The 23,141-nt window shown below is 43.5% G+C and overlaps 1 protein-coding gene across 1 annotated transcript; it reads left to right on the forward strand.

Moving 5' to 3' along the window:
* Nucleotides 1-1,247: 1,247 nt before the first annotated feature.
* On the forward strand, nucleotides 1,248-22,295 carry LOC146972642 (dynactin subunit 3-like). The gene is made up of 7 exons (XM_085803237.1): nucleotides 1,248-1,565; nucleotides 19,167-19,251; nucleotides 19,921-20,007; nucleotides 20,123-20,206; nucleotides 21,330-21,388; nucleotides 21,478-21,537; nucleotides 22,181-22,295. The coding sequence occupies exons 1-7, from the start codon at nucleotides 1,248-1,250 to the stop codon at nucleotides 22,265-22,267; spliced, it is 780 nt and encodes a 259-aa protein (XP_085659363.1). The 3' UTR covers nucleotides 22,268-22,295.
* Nucleotides 22,296-23,141: the final 846 nt, after the last annotated feature.

Here is a 23,141-nt window from a genome sequence, read left to right on the forward strand (position 1 = left end):
ATGTTAATGTGCTTTTTATCTGAAACAAATGTTCACTTCATGTTCTTCTCAGAGTACACCAGAATGCTTCATTTATGTGTTTAAATCACAATTTTTTTTCTGGGGGGGGGGATGCCCCCAGACCCCCCTACAGGGGTTTGGTGACTCACCTTTTTCACTCCTTCTGAGTTTGCAGGCATACAGTATGCATAAATTCATTGGTCGCCCTTGGTCAGCCTTCTGGTCATTTCAACAATTAAAACTGATAATTTTTCATTGTCCTCAATGGTAAACAGAATCATTTATTGAATATCAAAGAAACAACATTTTTAGAACAAGGTTCCTTCATGAGGGTTAAAATACAAGGCAAGAAATGACGACAATTTATGCACACTGGCGAAGAACCCACCGGTGGGTGGCACCGGGTGTTGGGGGGGGCCCAGCTGCATTGAACCAGCTTGGGGGGGGGGGCAGCTTGGAAAAGGTTGAGAACCCCTGGTCTACTATGACGAGGCTGTGGCGTGTACGTGCATGTGAGAGAGCGCACAGCACTGGGCAGCCCCGCCCCTCAGTGAGAGACAGAGGAGCAGTGGAGAACAGGGCAACGGAACTGTGGCACTCAGGGTGAAGGAGGCATCACGGGCGCATGCTCATGCAGCGACCGGCAGCAAGTACGTCTGTGTCCGCGTCTGTGCGTGTTTTAGCCTAAGTGTTTTTCTTCGGTGATCCTGGCTTTTAATACAGTGGATCCGGCCTGATCAACAAGGTGGATATGGCCCTGGACTAAAACTTGACTGAAATTGTGTGTCTGTTAATGCACAATGGAGTTTACAGCGTGTTTTCTCCTATTGGGGCTGGTGCTTTGTCTCTCCTCCGGCCTCCAGCTGTCAGCTGAGCAGCCGGCTCGGACTCAGTACAGCAGAGAGTTTCTTCTGCAGTGGAGCAGCCCCCCTACAGTTCCTCCCCCGGATCTAATCTTACCGAGCCTGGACTCCCTTTCTGGTCATAAGGTCGGTGATCAGAAAGACTTAAATGCCCCGCCACACAAAACAAGGAAGCGGGGCAGACGGGGTGGTTTACTTCAACGTATGCGGAGACAGTCGCTCTCTCGCATTCCTCTCCCGTCAATCATCCTCGCTAACGCACGGTCTCTCCGTAACAAACTTGATGAACTCCAAGCCCATGTCCGATTCCAGCATGAATTCAGAAACGCATGTTTGCTGGCGTTTACTGAAACATGGCTTTCGGATAGAGACTCCAATGCGGAAATGTCTATTGATGGATTTGGCGAGCCGGTCCGCCTAGACCGGGATGCCGGTGTCACTGGCAAATCACAGGGCGGGGGTGTGTGCCTGTATGTTAATGAGCGCTGGTGCAAAACCGTCCTCGTTAGAGAAAAACTGTGCACTAAACATATTGAACTGTTGTCTGTGTCCCTGCGCCCCCACTACCTGCCCCGGGAGTTCCCGCAGATATTTGTCACCGTGGTGTATATCCACCCGAGAGCCAATGAGGAGGAAGCCTCGGAGTCTATACTAAAAGTGACCCAGAAGCTGCAGTCTCTATCTCCCGATGCTCCTGTCTTTGTACTTGGTGACTTTAACCACTGTTCACTAAAGAGAACTCACAAAAACTTTTATCAATACGTCACCTGCCCTACCAGGCATAACAAGATTCTTGACCTGTGTTATGGTTCTGTCAAAGGAGCATTTAAGTCCCTCCCTCTTCCTCCACTGGGCGGGGCTGATCACAACTGTGTGCAGCTCGTGCCAGCTTATCGCTCTGTCCTCAGGAGAGGCAGAATCATCACCAAACAGACTCTCAACTGGACCGATGATTCCAAACTGAGCTTGCAGGGTTGCTTTGACATAACTGACTGGGACATGTTTAAGGAATCATGCAGCGACATTGATGAGCTGACTGACGTTGTTAGCAGCTATGTGACTTTTTGTGAAGACTGTGTGATTCCAAAAAAGTCAGTTAAAATATTTCCCAATAGCAAACCCTGGGTATCCAAACCTTTGAAAAAACTGCTAAATAAGAAAAGAAAGGCATTCCGTGAAGGAAATCTTACAGAACTGAACTTGCTTAAAAGGGAGATTAAGAATGAAATAAAAAAGGCTAAATTGAATTACAAGGAGAAACTGGAAAGAGAACTTGCCAACAATAGGTTGGGCCCAGTTTGGAACGGTTTAAAAACCATTGTTGGTTCTGAGACCAAGAGCAACAAAAAGGTGGCTCTTGCTGGTTTTAATTCTGATGAACATTTAGCAAATGAGTTTAATAAGTTTTATCTAAGGTTTGATTGCTTTGATTTTAGTAATGAGATTTTAAATTTGAAAAACAAATTATCCTGTTCTGGTCACCTCCCCTTTGATGTCCTCTCTGTAGCCAAATCTTTTAAATATTCAAAAGTTGGAAAAAGCCCGGGTCCTGACAACATAAGTGGTCGACTGCTCTCCTCATGTGCAGAACAATTAGCACCCATTTTTTATTATATCTTCCAGCTTTCTTTTAACCAACAGATAGTTCCAAGGTGCTGGAAGCAGTCCACGGTGATACCTGTGGCTAAAACCAACCACACCAAAGTTTTTAATGATTTTAGACCCGTGGCACTGACTTCCCTTGTTATGAAGTCCCTTGAAAAATTGGTAAAGAGAGATCTCCTTAATAAGACTGAACACCTACTCGACCCCCTACAGTTTGCCTACAGGGCCGGTCGAGGAGTTGAGGACGCCACCGCCACTTTATTAAACTGGGTTTTTAAACACCTTGAAGGTAACAAAAACCATGCCAAGCTGCTATTCGCAGATTTCTCGTCTGCTTTTAACACGATCCAGCCTCATATTTTAATCGACAAACTTCTGAACAACTTTAATCTAGATTTTAATATTGTAGGCTGGATTCTTGATTTTTTGACTGTGAGAACACAGAGGGTGAGGGTGAACGGATGCATGTCAGGGGAGATGACATCATCCACTGGGTCTCCCCAAGGCTGCGTCCTCTCCCCTCTCCTCTATATTCTGTATACAAATGATTGCCGCAGTCGGCATGACAACAGATTCATGTTAAAATTTGCTGATGATTCTGTAATAGTCAGCCTCCTTCATGATGGTGAATACTCCCATGGTCCGGTGGTCGATGAATTTGTGGAGTGGTGTGATAGTGCTTTTCTGCAATTAAATGTACAGAAAACTAAGGACATGTGCATTGATTTTAGACTTAAGCCCCATAATATCAACCAAAAAACCATCATCAAAGGCCAGACAGTAGACATCGTTGAAACTTATAAATATCTTGGAACTATTCTGGATAATAAGTTAAACTTTACTTGTCACTCAGATAACCTGCAAAAGAAAGGCCAGCAACGATTGTCTTGTTTGAGGAAACTTTCCAAGTTTCAGATTGATAAGTCCCTGATGATTTTATTTTACAAATCATATGTTGAATCTGTGCTGACCTTTTCTCTCCTCTGCTGGTTTGGTAACCTTAACATCAAGTCAAAAAATGCACTAAGCAGAGTGATAAAAACAAGCAGCAAGATTTTGGGAGTCCAACAGTGTACACTAACAGATCTGTACAACAGGCAGATAATTAGGAAGGCTAATGCCATTCTTTCTGACAGCTCCCATCCCTTGCACTCTGAATTTCAGCTTTTGCCTTCTGGCTCCCGATTCAGACTTCCTTGTATAAAAAGTAACAGGTACAAGCACTCCTTGATCCCTACAGCCATCTCCCTTTTGAACTCTGTACAGGGTAGGAGTCGTACCTGATTGTTTGACTGATATTCTGTGGCTCTGTTTCTTGTTTCTTGTTTCTCGTGATGTTGATAATGATGATGTAGATATGGAGGATACGCATTGATGCACTTTTTCGGTCATTTATTTATTTATTGGGCTCTTTTAGTCGTGCCACTGTTGTTGTTTCAGCACACTGTATTTTACCCCTCCCTTTTTTTTAATTGTGTGTCTGTATCTGTGTTCTTTCTTACTTGTTGCAACAAAAATTGCCCTACGGGGACACAAATAAAAAACCTTGACCTTGACCTTGACCTATCACAAATTGTTGACGGTCAGCGAGAAAGAGAACAGGAACACAGAATACGTCCAGACTCCCGGTACCCCCCGGTGCGCCATCAAAAGTCCTGGTATGCTGGGGGCAAAAATCTAGTAGTTTCAGTACTCCGTACTGGTGCGTACCGACCCACTGAAAGCAGTGAATTTGAACAGAAGATGAAGATTTCTCATTCTCTTCCATGTTCTTCCACAGGTTGTCAAGATTAAGAATCAAACCAGCAGTTGTTCCTCCCTGAAAACAAAGCAAATTAGATGCAGTTAAATATGGATTAACTTGATAATATTTATCTTCATTTTGCAGAAATACTTATAAAAGATCAGTTTTGCATAATTTTAATTTTGTTTTTCTTTTATACTGGCATGAATTAAATGTTTACTTTGAAGATTTCTGTTTTATTTATTTTTGATGTGGACCAGTCAGTCACAGTGTTGAATGTATCACATACCTGCATTGAAACTTTATGTCCATAGCGCACGTGAGTAGCAAGGTGTTCGCAGTTATTTGTTATGAGTTTATATATTCCACAGTTTCTTGTGTCATTCCAATAGTAGATGCGTTCTTTTATCTGATCATGATGTTCTGATGTGCCCAAGTTTCCTTTGTAATATTGATCCAAGAAATTTTCTTTGCTTCTTACACCTTTCTCCTTTGCAAGGACACCAAACCCACAGTCTCCAGTGGCCTTTTTTTTTTTTGGACCTTAATCTAGGGTAAATAAACTCATTGAGAAAGTAATAAGCAAAAAGTAACAGGAATATGACATGTTCATGAAAGACATCAACATCATCAGACTTCAGATTATCAGTCAACTGTGAGCAGGTTAATCAATGACTAAGGGATAGTTCAACATTTAGTCAGATCGTCCTCTCACCATAATCCCTATAGTCATAGCAGTAGGTTCATCACCTTTAATTATCGGTGCATGTTGTTTTAAGATCCGAGGGGCAGAGACGCTAATCAAACTCATCAAATACACAATCCAATAACTCCAAAACGCTCTGGTGGACAAGTTGGGACCTGCACATTCACCACGCTATGAGATAATCATTATAATTAATAAGTATAATTATTAGGGCTGTCATAATTGATGTGTTAATCGCGATGCGATTAATTAAAAAAAAATAACGCGTTCAATTTTTTAAATCGCTGTTAATTGCGGCCCATTTTGTCCTCTGCTGGACTGGAGTGTGAGACCTCCAGTCCAGCAGGTGGTGGTAAGGCACCTTCAGGTTGGTTGCCAACCGCCAGCCCCGAGATGAAGAAGAAGAATGAGAGCGGATGTACCGGAGCAGCGGTCCCCAACCTTTTTATCCCCGCCGGTGGAAAATGTTTGTAATGGAAGCAGGTTTTCATTGCTTTTGTGGCGATCTCGGGATATTCTGCTTAAATCCAGAACGCAGGGAGAGAGCAAGTTTTCTGTTAAGTGATGAAGCGGCAGAGAGCCGGCCGGTCCCGCACATGTAGGCTATTACACACTGTGGAGCTTGGAGCATGTGAATCACCTGTTGCAATGAACCCGTAATTTAAACAGGACTGGTCGTTTTTCTTTTAGAACAGCTTTCTTCTTGTTGGCAGGTGTCGGGTCTTCTGTCATCTCATTATTGAGTTTTTCCCGGCCCGGCGACATGTGTTTTTCACTCTTTTATGTTTGTGTCTGCCTGTCAATTGCGCAGCGCTGGGACGATGCGCAAACGGAACTGGCAACATTTTCAAAATAAAACGACCGGAGGTGTGAAATAGACGAAACAAAACGATTTTAGATTTTTTTAAACCTCTTTCTGCGGCCCGGTACCAAATGATCCACGGACCAGGACCAGTACCAGTCCGCGGCCCAGTGGTTGGGGACCACTGTACCAGAGCTCTGAGCAGTGTTGCCGACTTTCTCGCTATATCTGGCGACTTTCCAAACCCTCATGGTGACTTTTTTTTGTCAAAAGCGACTAGCGACAAATCTAGCGACTTTTCCCGGTGCTGTTACAAACGTTTCTGGTTTGAAGACTCCGACGTGAAAGCACGAATCACGGGTAGAGGGTGCTGCCGTGAACTCCAATCTGAACTGGCACACAGCTTCGGTTTCGAATGCTGCGTTAGCTAACGTTACCTTAGCTCGCCGTCATGTCCTGTCCTGTGAGGCAGTTGATGTGTGGCCGAAACCTGACACCTTGCTTTTCATTCAACCAAACTGTAGTAACGTGCCACTTCACATTCTCAGTAACGGGCCCCCGCCCCCGTCCTAAAGCACTCACCGGCAGTGAGGTGTCCCCGCTGCTGTCACAGAAACCTCACAGACGCGATTCAGCCGCAGCGTCTGAGCGACGCGACGTTAGTCGGCCATTGTTGTTGTTACGTGCATAAGGGCCTTTCACACCGAACGCAGTATGCGCTGTGCCCACCGCGAGGTACAGCGCAGACAGGCGCAGAGCAGGGCGGCAGCGCGTACACATATGGCGCGAGTTGCTGAGCAACCGAACAAACAAGACAGGATTTGGGGGGGTATATGCAAAGATATGTTCGCCAGGAGCTACAAAACGACCGCTTCCAGGTGAACTTTAGCGTCAGGCTGAGCAGGGAGCAGTTTAACAGCCTGTTAGAGAGAGTTGGTCTGATCCTCAGGAGGATGACAACTCACTTCATGCATCCCGTCACTTTAACTGAACGTCTGGTCGTTTGTTTTCTCTCTGCAAGCGGCTGATTTTTTTTCAGACTCCACTACATCCTCTCCTATTGGACGCGCCGAGATGTCGTCACAGCGCGCTGCGCCCAGATTAAACATTTTTTAATTCGGGCGCAGCGCGCCGCCGCGGCATGCGCCCACCTCGCGTGCCGCTCGCCGGTGCGCCGCGGTAGCACGTACACAATGAATGGGTTTGCTGCCGCCTTCCGCCGCCTGCTGCGTTCGGTGTGAAAGGCCCTATAGACTGTCAGTGTGCAGCAGCTGCAGCGGTGTGTGTGTGTCTCAGGTTACAGGTAGAGCGGCGGGGGGCATGACATCATCGTTTCAGAAAAAACCCATTTTGGCCGTCCAGACAAAAATGCTTGGGCGGCATGATTTTCCCACTCTGGGACCCGTTTTCAAAAAATACCGTTTTCACCCCCGAAAATGCCGGATCCGTGTGGACGCGAGGCCAATCCGACAAAGTATTTATCCGGATTCGAAAAAAGGATTCGTGTGGACGGGGCCTAAATGCTGAGCTATCTATTTAACAATGCCGTCTGCAAGTATGTGATACGTGTACCTGTGCGATGAAAAATATCCTGTCCTTCCTGTTTGCCAGGAAACTCCACATCACCCACATAAATAGCATAGTGCTTGTAGGTGAGCCCTGTGGTGAGCTTCCTTTCAAACGAGATTACATCTCCAAACTTGTACTGTGGAAAAAGCAGAGATAAATTCTACAACTACACAATAATTGCAGAAAAGCAGAATTGAAGTATTTTAATTAATTGATTATTAAATCACAATGTGCTGACTAATAACTAGGTTATTATAAACTGATGGTTAACAGGTTGTTGTAGTTGTTTAAACAGTAACTATATGGAAGGAACTTACTTCCTCATTAACCTCTGTGAGCACTAGCTGAAGGGCCAGTGCAAACAAGACCAGGTTCCTCATGGTGGCAACAGTGGAGAACTGACAGAGGAGAACATAAAAATCAGTCAAATAATCAGAGTAGGCTCACAGAAAGAGGACTCAAGAGCACAACTCACACAGGATGTAAGAAAAGGACCTTTATTACAGTCCAGGAGTCCACAAAATCCAGGCAAAGGTGTCCGAGAAGCAGACAGGGCAAAAGAGTAATCAGGCAGGATCGAAACAAACAAAAGGCTGGAACGCTTGACACGAAGGATGAAGACAAACTCACAGCTGATCAAGGACAAGGGGAGGATCATGAGACACAGGTGCAACACATTTAGGGCAGGGCAGGTGCTGGTTCCAAGTGGGAGGAGGTTAATGACGGCAGCTTACAGGAAGGCATTGATGACTGGCATTGATCTTTTCTAATTAAAAAAAACTGTACTATACTACCACAACTTATTCACAACATTTGTTAGAAATAGAGGAAAGAACAACTTTACCGTTACAGTCAGAGTAACAGTATCACCAACATCTTCTCTGTCAATTGGTGACACCACACTTATGACACCACTGTCTGGATTGATTGTGAACAGGCCGTCTTCTGTTGAAGCTGTTGAACAACGAGGGAAAACACAGAAACATTTCTGACTTGCTCACTGACTATAAATAAACAACAAACAAATCAACCAAAAAGATTGAGGCTGACCTTCAATGCTATAGATGATCTTATCATTGATTCCTGTATCTGGGTCTATGGCGGTCACTGCAAACACAGAGGTTTCCTGGAAATGAAAAAATGTCAGTTTTCTGAAACCTGAGGTAGCTGATGGTCTCGTCACATTCAAAAGCCTGGCAGCTGAATGCAGGCTCACTTCTAGATCCATGTCATGCTACACTATGAATTGGCAGCAAAATTGTCATATTAAACGGTCAGAAATATACAGTACATTAAAAGCACTCAAGGACACATCAGAATTAAAAGCACATGTCACATACAAATGTTAAAGGTACATTGTGTAGGAATTCCTCCCATCTAGCGTTGCGGTTGTAGATTGCAAGCAACTCAATCGTATTTTTCATGCTGCACTCACGTGAAATCTGTTAGATGGCAGACGGACGACAGCCGCTGCACGTAACGGCATAAACAAGCCTCTATGTAAACAAGTGGTCCGTCAGCACGAGGCAAAACAATACACGTGACAATATGTTGTCATGGCGATGTCGTATTGTTTTCCTGACCCACGTTTTACCGTCTTTCTCTGGACTTCTGTGACTAAAATGACGTCTGGTTTGTTAGCGACGGCCGTCTGCCCGACTGCAGGTGAATGCAGCATCAGTGTAACGCCGGGTTCACACCGGACGCCGAAGCGCCGCGAATAGCCGCGGAACGGAGACCGCGTCCCTTCGGCGGCCAAGTTAACAGGTTCTGTAGTTCAGACCAGACGCGACGCGCCGCGAAGCGCCGCGATTGCTCGCGCCGTGCAGTTATCGTTTCGGCGTCTGTTCTATTTTGTGCGCGAGCCGCGAGCAATCGCGTCAATCTTGGCAGGAAGTCACACATGAAACAACGAGAGAATCCGGTCAATTTTCAAAATAAAGCACTTTTCAAAATAAAATACAGCGATTGACAAATGCGACCGTATTTATATTTGTCAGACTCTCAACAGAGAGCGAGAGAGATGAAAACACACACACACACACACAGGATAGGGAGACACGGAGTGGGCTGGCTGCAGGGAGGAGGAGGGGGGGTCAAAACACACAAACAAACAGGGAAAGAGAGAGAGAGAGAGGCAGAGACGAGTTGTTGTCAAGTGAAGGACGACGTGAAATTCATCTCGGAAGTGAAGTACAGGGAGTTGTTTGACCCACAGCACACGGTGTTATAATTATATGAGGTTATTTACTTATCCATGATGTAAAAAAAACACAGCTCTGAATGTGAGTAAACAACAGCTGAGGAGCAGAGGCGCTCGCGACCGCCGCGGAGAAAACAGCGTCTGGTGTGAACTGGAGGGACGCGGCTCGCGCGCGATTTCCGCGGCCGCTCCGCGTCACGGCGCTTTCGCGTCCAGTGTGAACCAGGCGTAACGCTCCATTCCTCCTCGCTGCGTTACCGCGGTGACCACGAGGCAACGACCAGGCTAAGAGACTGAAGTGCAGAGATCAGACCAAAGACCACAACAATCCAAAACCACATGCAACAGTAATCAACAGGGCAAAGCAGGCGTGGAACCAGGGAACCTTGACAATCTGGCAACAGGTGTGGCTGAAATTCTGGCAGGAAACTTGTCAGGAAGTGGTCATGAAACAAGGTGAACAAAATGAAAAAGGAAGTGAAGTGAGTCCAGAAAATGTCCATAACAGTGATATGAAACCAACCAAACCCAGACTCAGTCCCTTTACAGTAAGTGAAGAAGCTTTTTGAGGAATACACAACAAAATGGTACACATCTGTTACCACAAATCAAAAATATTACACACAAAATCATAGGTGTGTGTCTAACCCATCTGCATCTGGAAGTTAACATGTTGGCCGTTTATTCTGCCTGGGTCAACCCTGCCATTTCTGCCATATCGCCCACCCCTAAGGATAGCAAAACCACCGGCGACATCAGAAAACAGTTCTTGCTTAAAAGGAGAGTGACTTGAACAAAGCACAGAACAAGAGAGCAATGCAGGTTGGCAGGTGAGGCTGGAACTTACAGTAACAGCATTTGCAGCTGAAGATGAACACTTGTTGTTGCACTCTTTTTTACACCTCTCATTTTCTCTTCCATGTCCTTCACCATCTTGTTGAATTCACTACAATTCACAAACCTTGACCATATATTGCAATCACTTCCAGCAGTTGCTCCTGTCTGAAAACAGAGCAAATTATATGCAGTTAAATACGAACAACTGAGTGAAATAAGCAACTTTTAGCTGCACTTTGCAGAAATACATATAAAAAGACATCTGTTTTTCATTTGTGATGTGGATCAAGCGGTCACAGAAGTGATGGGAAAGTAAAGTGTGCAATGTGTCACATACCTGCTTTAAAACTTTGTAGTTGTAGCGCACATGAGTTGCAAGGTGTTCACAGTTGCTTGTGAGGAGATTACAAGTTCCACAGTCTGTTTTGTTGTTCCAGTATTTGATGTGTTTTATTGTCTGATGATGATGAGCTGTTGTACCCATTTGTCCTTGGAAATATTCATCCAAGTTAATAGTCTTTGGCTCTTTCACCTGTTTCCTTTTTAAGGACACCAAACCCACAGTCAGTCTCCAGTGACTAGATCAACCCTTGAGAGCCTTAAAGGAGCATTATTGCAAATCACAATTCTTTGATCGGCCACTAGATGGGGCCGGTGGTGCAGCGTATCTGAAGTAAACATCCTACATAGCATGCCGTTCAGGAGCGGCTGGGCCAGCTTGTCTCATAACAAAAAGAAATTCTGCATTTGCTCCACAGACACTACACTGTTGGCTATATAGTTATGGCTCCCCTCGACCTATTTATTGCATATTTCAGTTTTTTTTAATTGCTATTACTGCTGTATTTGTGCTACTTTAAGAATGTTGTGCACACCAATGCTTTAGCTTTTTACCATCATGGTGGACAGCTTCCCAGTGTGAAGTTATTGTGATCAGATTCTATTTCAAACCTCAGTAGACTGGTAAGTGTGAGATTGGAGACTGCTGTCTCACAGGCCGCTGGTACAACCAATATCTTGCTGGGCTCACTCTCAGTGCGGCCTGCGTCTGTGTCAAGAGGAAGTGCACTTCCCTATTCTAAGTTTTACTGCCACTACTAAAATATCCGTATACGTACCAAGATATCTTACATTCTTTTTTCTTTTTCTATTGGTTGTTATATATTTACTATATATAATAATATAATATAATATATTATATTACATTTTTAAATCTACTACCACCTCTTTCGCTTTAAAATACTCTTCTCTTTTTCTTCTTTTATTTTCTTGTATCTCTATTTATGTTATGCAAATTACCAAATATAGGTAAGAATTCCACTGTAATTATATGTGACAATAAAGTAAACTTGAACTTGAACACACAGGAATATTCAATCTATAATTACAGTCTTAATTAAAGGGACTGAGGCTAAAACTTATCTTATCTTTTGACTGAATTTTTATTGCAGGTACTAAGCAATGGCAAAGCAGCATCAGAGCATATGCATTCAATTACATTTCATCAATCAAACATCCTAACAATTTAACCCTGACTCTGATGTACAATGACCATATTTACCATTTTTGGGTAGGATACAGGCTTCGGCCGGCCGGTCACGAGCTTCCTGAGATATCTTTACCATTGGTTACATGAAGCAAAAAATCACTTATTATTGATTATAACATGAGTTTCAACACAAATCACAAAATAGCAAAAATCACATAAGACTTTTCTCACCCTAACCTTACCATTAGGTACAAATGTGAATCAAACATGACTATCTTTCCCTGTCTTTACCATTGGTTACATCAAGCAAAAATCACTTATCGATTATAATATTGAGGCTGCTCCCTCTCCTCCCATGGAGGCCAAGCCCCAGAACCTCAATCTTACTCAACATAATATGACATTGCCATAACAACATATTGCCACATGTGTATCGTTTTGCCACATGCCGACGGACCACTCGTTTGAGTCCCCAATATGTTGTTTTTTGAACTTTAAATAATGTTTAGGATGAATGATGAATGCTATAGCTAAAGTGCAAGCTATGTACTTTGGAAGGTAATTAATTACTTATAATTATTGATTACATTATGAGAAATAGAAAATTGTTTAGATATGTTAAAAAGTTGTAACAGGATTGACATTGTATGCTTGTCCCCCTGGTCAAACCTTGAAAAAACATTTTTTTTAAATAGCACATCAGAGATGAGAGAAACTTAGCCTACTTGTCACTGAGCTGTTAGGCAAGGCAAGGCAATTTTATTTGTACAGTATAGCCCGTTTTTACAAACAGTTTGTCTCAAAGGGCTTTACATGGCATTGAAACAACATCCTCTGTCCTTACCCTCACACTGAGGAAAAACTCCATGGAAAACCCTTTCAAAGTTACCTCTGTACATTGTCCAGTCGTGTCGTTGAACAGATGTTTTATCCTCCTGCGCGAGTCACGTCACTGAAAACTATGAATGATCTTTGTGACTTCTTCTCTCTATTATCTCAGAACAGTTTATCCAGAAATTTGCTGATATTTCCTTTGAAATCGATACCAAATACTGCCAGGAGCATGGCTGGGAGTGAAAGCTTGCCCGCCGTAGCAACAGTAACCAAGGGGGCGGGGCTTACGCGAAGGGCCTATTGATAGCTTTCAGTGACGTCACTTCCCAGGGACCTGGCGGTCAAAAGCAACATTCCAAAGTGGCCCCGCAACGGACTTTCTATGGACCATTTCTATGTTTATAAACATTGATGACGTATGTTGTGTGCGGGGCTTCACTGGTGGCAGAACGTGACAGCTGATCTGGTGTCAACAGTGGAAAGCCGGCATCAAGAACGATCAAATCAGAGGAAGATGGATCATACAGAGGCCTTCTCTGATTATTTTAATGTTTTGTCAACAGAAAACAGGTTGTCATACCTGAGTAGGCTAAGTTAACGATTAGCAACGGAGTGTGTTGTGTGTTACGGACCGACGTAGGCTACTGCCTAGGGACACAAAACGCTGCGTGGGCGATCATCAACAAGTCCATCAACTACGGTATGACAGCAAACTGTAGCCTACTTGTATGGCTGCATATTACAGTTTATTTAACGGATCCATGTCTGTTATTTCTGTATTAGTCAGACCGTTGTTAGGCTATATATCACAGACCGTTGCTAGGGACACCGCTCATGACCCGATGTGTATGAATGAATGAATGTCAAAATAAATGAATAAGAGGGTGAACGTGTACACGTGTTAACGTTTACCCTGAATGAAACAGTAAATGTTTAATAAAAATCCCTAAACGATGCACGCAATATCTACATATAGCCTAGTTTATACACTGACTGATAAGAGTATTTTCTCCGTTGAAAAAAGTTGGAAAGGACGGGTCGTCTTATATTCGGGGTCTAGATATTGTAGCCTACATGTGCAAATCAGCGGGTGACACCAAACAACGTCTGCCCAAGCAAGTCAGAGCTTTTATTTCTCTCACACTCACACACCAGTGACCTAGAGATGCAGCCTCATCTGAGGGGACGCGCGTGTGTTGCCGCTTCTCCACTACACAGTTACAGCTCGGCTCTACTCGACTCGGTTTAGGTCCTAGTTTAAATCACAGCTGAGTTCTTTATAGTTCCTCCTCAGCAGTCGTTGTATCACCCCAATTTCCACTGGGTCCGTCAGCGTGGCGGTCACCGCTGATCACTCCTCTAATCAGCATTTCACCGGTCTCGCCGCGGCACGACTCTCTTTTTTCTCTCCTTTCGTCAGCTCCAAACTCACTGTTCTGCACCGCGATTACCAAAATTAAATAAAATTCACCCTCTAATGTGGCTCATCATCACAGCTTAGGGTCGTGCTGCAGCCAAGCAGCTGCGCTGCTTTTTAAAGTTGAGCTGTATGTCAGGACCTATGGTCAGGACGTGTATTTGTTGCTTACTTCCGGTATTTTTCTGCCACCAGTACGTCACTGTGACGTCGACGCCGAAGTGGTCTATGGACAAACAACCGAGTAATGACTTAAATCATCTGCCAGCAGCCGAGAAAGAAAGATATAAAAACAGCTTTGAAGTTTTGGGCACTTGTGACCCATATTCAACACCAGCTGCTGTATACCAGCTGTTTAAAATGACCAGTTCCCTGCCGAAGCTCGAGTTGGGCGATGTTTACATTTACCTGGTGGAGAATCCATCATCCTCCACCGCTTGCAACCAATATTCCGGTGTTATGGCTCAACTGGTGTCTGATTAAAAGCCCCATTTTGTAGTTTTTTTTTATCTTAAAATAATGTTTCTGAACTCGTTGAAGTGGTAGAAATGTACCTGTAACTTCCCTGTGCGGGAACACCGTCCTGGTACCGCAGCTCCGCTGAGCTCCACAGTCTGAGCTCCAGCCCACTGAGCCCAGGCTCCCTGCTGCTCTCACCCACAAACCAGAGCCCTTAGCTGGGCTGCACGGTGACCAGCTGCCCCCCCCCCCCCCCCTACCGACGGCAACGATGACGGCGGTCCGACAGCAGCGGGACCGGCGGCGGCAACCCGGCGGGACCGCCCGGCGCCGGACGCAATATTTTTTTTCGTAGGATGAGTCCGGGAAAGTCCCGCCTTCCCCGCCTCTGATTGGCTGGATGAATTCTCCTTCGATTGACGTCATCTCACAACAGTACTGTAGTAAACTAAAATACACACAACTGAAATATGAAATGTAATCAGATGCCATGGCGTAGCGGTTTGCGTTTTCACCTGCGGTGTGGTGAATCCGAGTTCGATCCCCGCTGGTTTCACATTTAAAAAAAAATTAGTTTTTAAATTAATATTCCAAGTTTACATTTTGAGTTTGAGAGAAGTGTAATTGTGCCATTGGTTAGGTTTAGGCAATGAAGAAAGGAGTTGGTTAAGTTTAGTAAAAAGACCAGGTAGAGGCTAGACAGGCCAGTAGAGAGAGTCCAAATTTACATTTTGAGTTTGAGTGAGAAGTGTAATTGTGCCACTGGTTAGGTTTAGGCAATGAAGAAAGGAGTTGGTTAAGTTTAGTAAAAACACCAGGTAGAGTGTAGACAGGCCAGATAAGTAGAGAGAGTCCAAGTAGATCCAGGCACTTATCACGCTTTGCCGACAGCCTGCGTTTCACAGCCGTTACACAGCCGTTTCACAACCAAAACAAACAACCAATCAGGCGAGAGCCCTTCTAGCCAATCAGAGTCGAAAATGGAGCCCATCTAGCCAATCAGAGGCGGGAACGGCGGGAAAGGCGGGACTTTCCCGGACTCATCCTACGAAAAAAAATATCGCGCACCGGACACGGCAACAGCACCGCCCGCGGCATCAGCGACACGGTAACGGGGGTCGGGACCGACCGCGACGAGGACGATGTTGTTATTGTATTTTCAGAGTGTTTTCCATTAGTTTGTAACTTTAACATGACAGGCTTTGTCAGTGCAGACAGAGTGAGAGTAGTGTGGCGCTGACTGACTGTAGATTGGCGGAACAGGTTCACTCACAGAAGCAGGGCTTGAAGCAGGAAAAAATCCTGTGCCTGAAATTTTTTTTACGAGCGGGGGGGGGGTGCGGTGGTACGGCGGGAAGGAAATTTTGAAAATTTGCAATCTAAATGAATTAATCTAGTGCACTTTGGGAGTATCAATCACGTAACAAAACATACAATTTTAGTTGATTTGCAGCATTTTTAACAATGATTATTTAGCTTTTCAGCCAGCTGTCTCTTGAACTCGGGGGCAAGGCTGTAACTAGTGTGGTTGTTGGAAACCAATAATTTAGCATTATATTCTAGATCTAAACTGCCAGCAAGTCAGTCAATTTTTAATTTTTTTTTTTACATGGATTTTAGTATAGCATTGAATATTGTTTTTTTTTTTCAAGGTGGTAGGCTACTTAACCAAGACCAACAGACTAGGGATGCAAATCACATCAGCATAAACTGATTGTTGAACTCAGCCTGATGTAAACATTAATAAAACTCAGTAGCCTAACCAATCACACAGCAGCTCCATGTTGTCCCTGTGTGATGTTCAGGGACAGGTCAGGACTCTGAAGACAGACAGCTCTGAGGGTGAAGTCCTATAATAATGAAATTATTGCACCGTGATCTACACAACATAAAGTAGTTACATGAATAAGTTGGTTCATTAAAAGTAAACTGAATTAAGTTGTTTGCGGGAATTTAGGCCAAACATTATTGCAACTTCAACTCTGCTCCAGTAATAGTTATTGCACTTAGTCTGTGGCAGATGAAAAGACGAGTCAAAGCATCATATGATGAAGAAAACACGTTGAGCTCACAAAGGGGCATTGAAGTGGATTTGCTGAGAGGTATTTGTATTCCCGGGGATGGATCAATGTGCCTCATTGTCAGTGATGGGAATAACGGCGTTAAAATAGGCTAAACGGCGTTACTAACGGCGTTATCTTTTTCAGTAACGAGTAATCTAACTAATTACTATTTCCACCGTTACAGCGCCGTTACCGTTACCGACAATTAAATGAGGCGCGTTACAAACTACTCAGTGAAGCCGTTGTCCTCCGACTTGGCTCATCTCAGACACAGAAGCTGCTAAACTGTTGTTGTTTTTTCCTCCTCTCCTTTGGTGAGGGGAGGGGGGAGGAGGGAGGGAGGGACGAGACAACCGCATAAGTGATGATGATTGGTTGAGGCAGAGTAAGGTTTCATGCTAAGCCAATCAGAGGCAGTGTTCAGTTTGTACACAAACCACACACGCACGCAGTTTAGCCTCACACACACGGACTAGCAGAGGGAAGCTGCCGAGATCGGAGGGAAAGTGGAAACAGACACTACTTTAATCTCCCTGAGGTAAAAGACAAGAACATGTGAGGTGTAGCTACATTATGTCCCGGAGCGAAGTGTTTGTCCTGAGCTTCTGCTCACCTGACTCTGTGCAGCTTCTTCATTAAATCCAAACAGTCCGACACAGCGACGCACTGCTCCTTTAGACTCTAAAGTCTCTGTAGCTCATCAGCTGGAACTCTTCCAGAGCAGCTACAGCAGCGTTGTGACCTCAACCATGGTTGGTGAGAGCAGAAATGTTGTTGTCGTAGTGAAAATGGGCGGGCTCGTGAAGACGCGAATTTACACAAAGTCAAAACGAGCGATAAATCGCATTTCTCGCGTATCTCGCGTTTGGTCGCGCGTATAAACTCGAGCGAAAAAAAAGCGTTCCTCGTGTTTGGTGGGAAGCCCCTTGTGGGTCTTCCCACCAAACACGATGAAAAGGACGAAGACGCGAAGGTCCCGTCGCCATAAAAGAATCGGGTGTATTGCGTCGCAAAAAAAAAAAGTCGCGTCTACCGCGTCTCGCGCCTAATCGCGTCTTTGCGTCACGGCCTTTTACACCGCGGACGTAACGAATAAACGGTGACGGTGTGAACGAACAACACAGAACAGGACCAGACGTGGCGTTGTTTCCTCTTTTCACCGACAGCTCCACTCTCCCTTACTTACACTAACTACTGTTATTGTTGAGGCCAGATAATTGTGGGATTTGTAGTTTTTGACCAATCGTGTGCTCTTTCTTTTTGTGATTTTTCCGGTTCACACATGTTTGTTTTTTTTAGGGGCAAATGCGAGTGAAATGCTCGCCCATGGTGGGCATAAGAAAATGTAAGACCTGTCTAAAATTATTTAAGACTTGAACACAATAATTCAACAAATTTAAGACATTTTAAGACCTAAAATTTAGATTTTCACATTTTAGACTTTTTAAGACCCCGCGCGCATACCATTTCATATAAAAGTTTAAGTGCATACATATTTTATGATTCTGTGTATTATATATTTAAGACCATCTTAGAATTTTCTAATAAATTTAATACTTTTTAAGGCCTTAATTTTAGATACATGAATTTAAGACTTTTTAAGGATCCGCAGATACCCTGTTGTGCGCTCGCAGCAGGACAGATAATCAGATGGATAATCGGTAAAGTTAATAATTTCACTTAATGTGGCCATGAATAAATTAATTTCGATGTTTCGCCTGTTATTAAACGCAAATCTTGAATAGGTCTCCGCTGTTTTCACATTTAAAAAGTTCTTTGTTGTCTTTGTACAGAGACAATATGAGATTTGCTTGTAGCCACAGCACTTAAAAAACCCACTGTAACCTATTTTCATAGGCACACCAGCCTCGCTTTCAATAAAACACACACTCGCATTCCATAATTGCGATCAGTGAAATATATGAAAACAATAAAATACAATTTAAAAATGAGAGAAAAAAAATCCAAATTCTTCGACATATTTAAACTTAAAAAAAAGAAAGAAAAAGTAACGCAATAGTTACTTTCCCTGGTAACTAGTTACTATTATAGTGAAGTAGTGGAGTTACTAACTCAGTTACTTTTTGGGAGAAGTAATTAGTAACTATAACTAATTACTTTTTAAAAGTAACGTTCCCAACACTGCTCATTGTCCTTCTTAAGTAGTGTTTTTATGTTTCTACAAAATGAATAAAGGTTTCATACTTAAAAAACATCTTAATTCCAGTTGTACTCATAATGAGATTATTACAGATGTGTAAGTTTGTAGAATGAAATGTTTGCCTTGTTGTCCTGCATACACATGGCTCCAGACTAACCTTTTTTTACTAGGAGCATTGTGGCCCCTAATTTAAAATTTAAGGGGTGCACACTGTAAATGGACTTGCAAAGCAAATATTCACATTTCCTCTACATTTATGATCCTCAGAGTCCAGATTCTGAGTGCTAAGGCCCCCGATTTAGGGGCAGTCTGAAGCCCTGATACAGCAAATTCATGTTACACAGTATAAAATAAATATGAATGACCTTTCTGTATCACTACTATAAAATCTACTCATTGTCCTCTGTCCTGCAGTGTGCAGAGCCGCTGACCAGGATTCAGGCAGGCCTCACCAACATGGCCAACAAGAGGGAGCGAGTAAAGATCCTGCACAAGAAAAGTGAGTTGCATGTTGTTTTGTTTCTGCCCAGACAACCTGGATCATCGGCTCAGTGTAACTATGTATTGTATTTATTGATGAAGTTACACCAAAAAATTGCTATAGTCATAGCAGTAGGTTTGTTACCTTTAATTGTCGGTGTAAGCTACTTTTAGAACGGCGGAGCAGAGCCGCGAGCTGCAGAGGCTGATGGGATTTCTTGGTTTCCCTCATCAAATACACAATCCAACAACTCCACAACGCTCTGGTGGACAAGTTGTGACCTGCACATTCACCACGCTATGAGATAATAACACAACGTTACCAGACAGAGTTGTTTTAGAGAGTGTGTGTGTAGGTCACAACTTGTCCGCCAGAGCGTTTTGGAGTTGTTGGATTGTGTATTTGATGAGGGAAACCAAGAAATCCCATCAACCTCTGCAGCTCGCGGCTCTGCTCCGCCGTTCTAAAAGTAGCTTACACCGACAATTAAAGGTAACGAACCTACTGCTATGACTATAGGGATTATGGCAATGGGCCAATTTGCCAAAATGTTGAACTATCCCTTTAAGGCTGCAAAGCAAAAGTGAAATTCAAAATGTCATGTCAGCCCAGGGATTTATTCTACTGTCAGAATTGAGTCCATGTTTTGGTGAGACTTTGATCTCAGTCGTTGTTTCTGTTCTGCAGTCGAGGACCTTCTGAAGTACCTGGACCCCCAGTTCACCGACCACATCACTGTGCCTGACGCTATGAAGCTGGAGTTCATCCTCGCCGGTAAGAAGCCAGAGGAACCTGGAACCTAATTTTTAGTCCTATAATTGTAAAAAATAAAGACATATCAAGCCATTTGAAGCTGATTCAGTCCTTGATGTGGTGTTTGTTCCCACAGAGGAGGACTTCCTGCTCTCCCAGGCTGCTCTGCTGGAGCAGGTGAGCAGCATGCAGCCGCTGTTGGACAGCAACTACATCAGAGGTTAGTGTCACCTGGCAGCAGGATGCTGAGCGAATCAAAGACAAAGGAACATCTGCTCTGTGATTTTAGAGAGGAGATGATTCACTCAGGTGTCGACTAAAGTCAGACAGACAGGTTTATTATTCACAAAGGGCTTGAGAAAGCTTCAGATCCCCACTCAGTACGTTTACATGCAGAGCTTAATCGAGCTATGCTCAAAATTCGATTTTGGCGTCAAGTCAGACTTCTGTCCTTGTCTCAATATACATGCAACTGAGAAAACCGAATAACTGACGGGGTCCGCCCCCTCATGCGCCGTCACCCGTTGCTTCAGCGGGTTAATGCGCCCCCTGTCCTGTTGACTTCTCTGTCACCTCGTAAAAAACTGAATATAAACAACTTAGTAGCTTAATAATAAATTCTCAACTGCAGTTCCCGACCAGACGCGCCAGTCTGGGCTGGATGCGCGGAGAATAGGATACGGGCTTCCTTTTTTCCTCCCTCTCTCTCTCTCTCTCTCTCTCTCTCTCTCTCTCTCTTTCTTTCTTTTTTTAATAAAACACTCTTGCTGGTCGCGCTGTGTGAAATGCATTAAATCGGCGCTGATGTTGGGTTTTTTTCTTTACTTTGCCGGTTTTGGCTGGCTTCTCTGCTCCACTTTGTGCCGTCTCTACTGTTGTGGAGCATGCGCACATGTATTGTCCAGTTATACTCTGACTAAGGCGTATACATGACGGAGAAAATCGAATTCCAATCGCATTATCTGGGTGTCTTAATCGGAGTTCTCAACTCCGATTTCAGTCCGACTAAGGTGTTTACATGCACTTCAGTTGTCCAGTTATAGTCGGATTAAGGCAATAATTCGGTTTTTTCAAGTGTCATGTAAACGTACTGAATGTCTGAAAGGTGAATTTCTGTAGAAGTGTTTTTGTGTCTTCATGTAACTATGATGCCGTTAACAACATTTCTCTGCATCCATGTTTAGCACTTACTGTATACTTTAGCGGGAAAACCAATGTAATTCCTGGTGTTTGTATTCAGTCATGTGGTGTTTTGTGTTGTTGTGTAGCTGCTGGATGAATAAAGTGGACGCACCACCACCGTTACGTACTTGATGTGTGTGATGTGTTTCTGTCGTTTACAGACGTACCAGAACACGCCACCAAGTTGCAGCGGCTGTCACAGATCCACATCAAAGAGCAGGTGACCGCCATCTTCTTCTCCTCCTCTCTCTTTACCTCTACACATCCTCCTCTCTTTCTTTTACATTTACTGTTTTGTGTTTTCTCCAGGACCAAACTGAGGCTCAGTCTCTGGAAGTGAAGAAGCTTTTTGAGGAATACAACAAAATGGTACAAACTTGTTGTTGTTCTCTCTGTAGGGTTTAAACAATTAGAAAAAAATAAGAGCCCACTTCAAGATGATGAGTTTCTCTGGTTTTTACTATTTATAGGTATGTGTTTGAGTGAAATAAACATTTATTGTGTTAATATAGAAACTACTAACAACATTTCCCCCAAAATTGAAATAAAAATATTGTTATTTAGAGCTTTTATTGGCAGAAAATTACGTCTTTTCAAACCTTGAATATGAATGATGAAAAGAAAACTTATTCATATTCATTCCTGAACAACACAACAAGAATATTTTAACTTAGGAAGAGTTTATAAATCAATTTCAGTGGAATAATGTCAATGTTTAATCCCAGCAGTGGTTTTTATGGTGGTCACCTCATCAGTGTCTCATTAAGACAAAAGAGTTGTGTTTGTGTTGGTATTGTTAGAGATGCTTTTTAAGAAACATTTGGGAAAGTAGTCTCTTAATTTTTTCTGAGGCTATATAATCATGTTTGAATAATCGATGGCTTGTGTCTGCTCTGAAACTGAACGCATAAATCAGATGTAAATGTCGACACTGACCAAATCTCTGTGAGTCGAGCTGCTCGAGGAAAGAAGCTCCACCCACTGAACTGACCTGTAAACATGTGATTGGCAGATGTTCCTGCTGTCCAAGCAGTTCACCCAGTGGGACGAGACCCTGAGGAAGCTGGAGGAGGCCAAAGGCATCCGGCCGGTGGAGTAGAGACTGTTGGACCTGCACTCTGTGGTGGCAGCGTCAGAGCTGCAGCTTCATCCTGACACTAAAGGAATCCAACATTTCACTGCTTTTTGTTTGTTCACCACCTGTTTCAACCCAGGGAAATGATGTCATCTTAAAACGGTTGATTCAAACGAAACATCTGCTTGTTCCAAAATAAATTCTACTGTCATGTGAATCGGATTTTAATATCATCCATATAAAAACAACAGTTCCTGCACCTGTGTTTATCCACCAGGTCTGAAACCTGGAACTTAAGCAGTGGTGGTCTACATATAAGTGGTCTACATATGTCAGTCAGTCTCATGTGAGTCCTGAGTCGCTCCCATCACATGACGTGTGGCTCAGAGAAGCTGCTCTTTATTTATTTTCAGACAAAGGAGCTTTTTCTTCTTTTTTTTTTTTACGCTTGTAGATTGATTTTAATAATAATGCATTCCAGCTCCAACTCTCCACTTCACTCGTTCACACTCATCCTCTGCAAGACTTTAGTTTTTCCCTCTTGGCCTGAGGACTTGATTATAAATGTATTGTCCCATATGGAATGACTACAGTTCATATAATAAATATTACTGCTTAATTCATGGACTATTTCATTGTGTAATGTCTGATTGTTATGTATCTGTACACAAGCTTAAAGCCACAGATAATTCAAGGCAAGGCAAGGCAAGGCAATTTTATTTGTATAGCCCGTTTTTACAAACAGTTTGTCTCAAAGGGCTTTACATGGCATCGTAACAACATCCTCTGTCCTTAGACCCTCACATCGACTGAGGAAAAACTCCATGGAAAACCCTTTTACCAGGGAAAAGTCGGAGAAACCTCAGGGTGAGCAACAGAGGAGGGATCCCTCACCCAG

The sequence above is a fragment of the Trachurus japonicus genome, chromosome 16 (assembly GCF_045865225.1).
Source record: "Trachurus japonicus isolate A0001 chromosome 16, Traja_1.0".
Taxonomy (NCBI): Eukaryota; Metazoa; Chordata; class Actinopteri; order Carangiformes; family Carangidae; genus Trachurus; species Trachurus japonicus.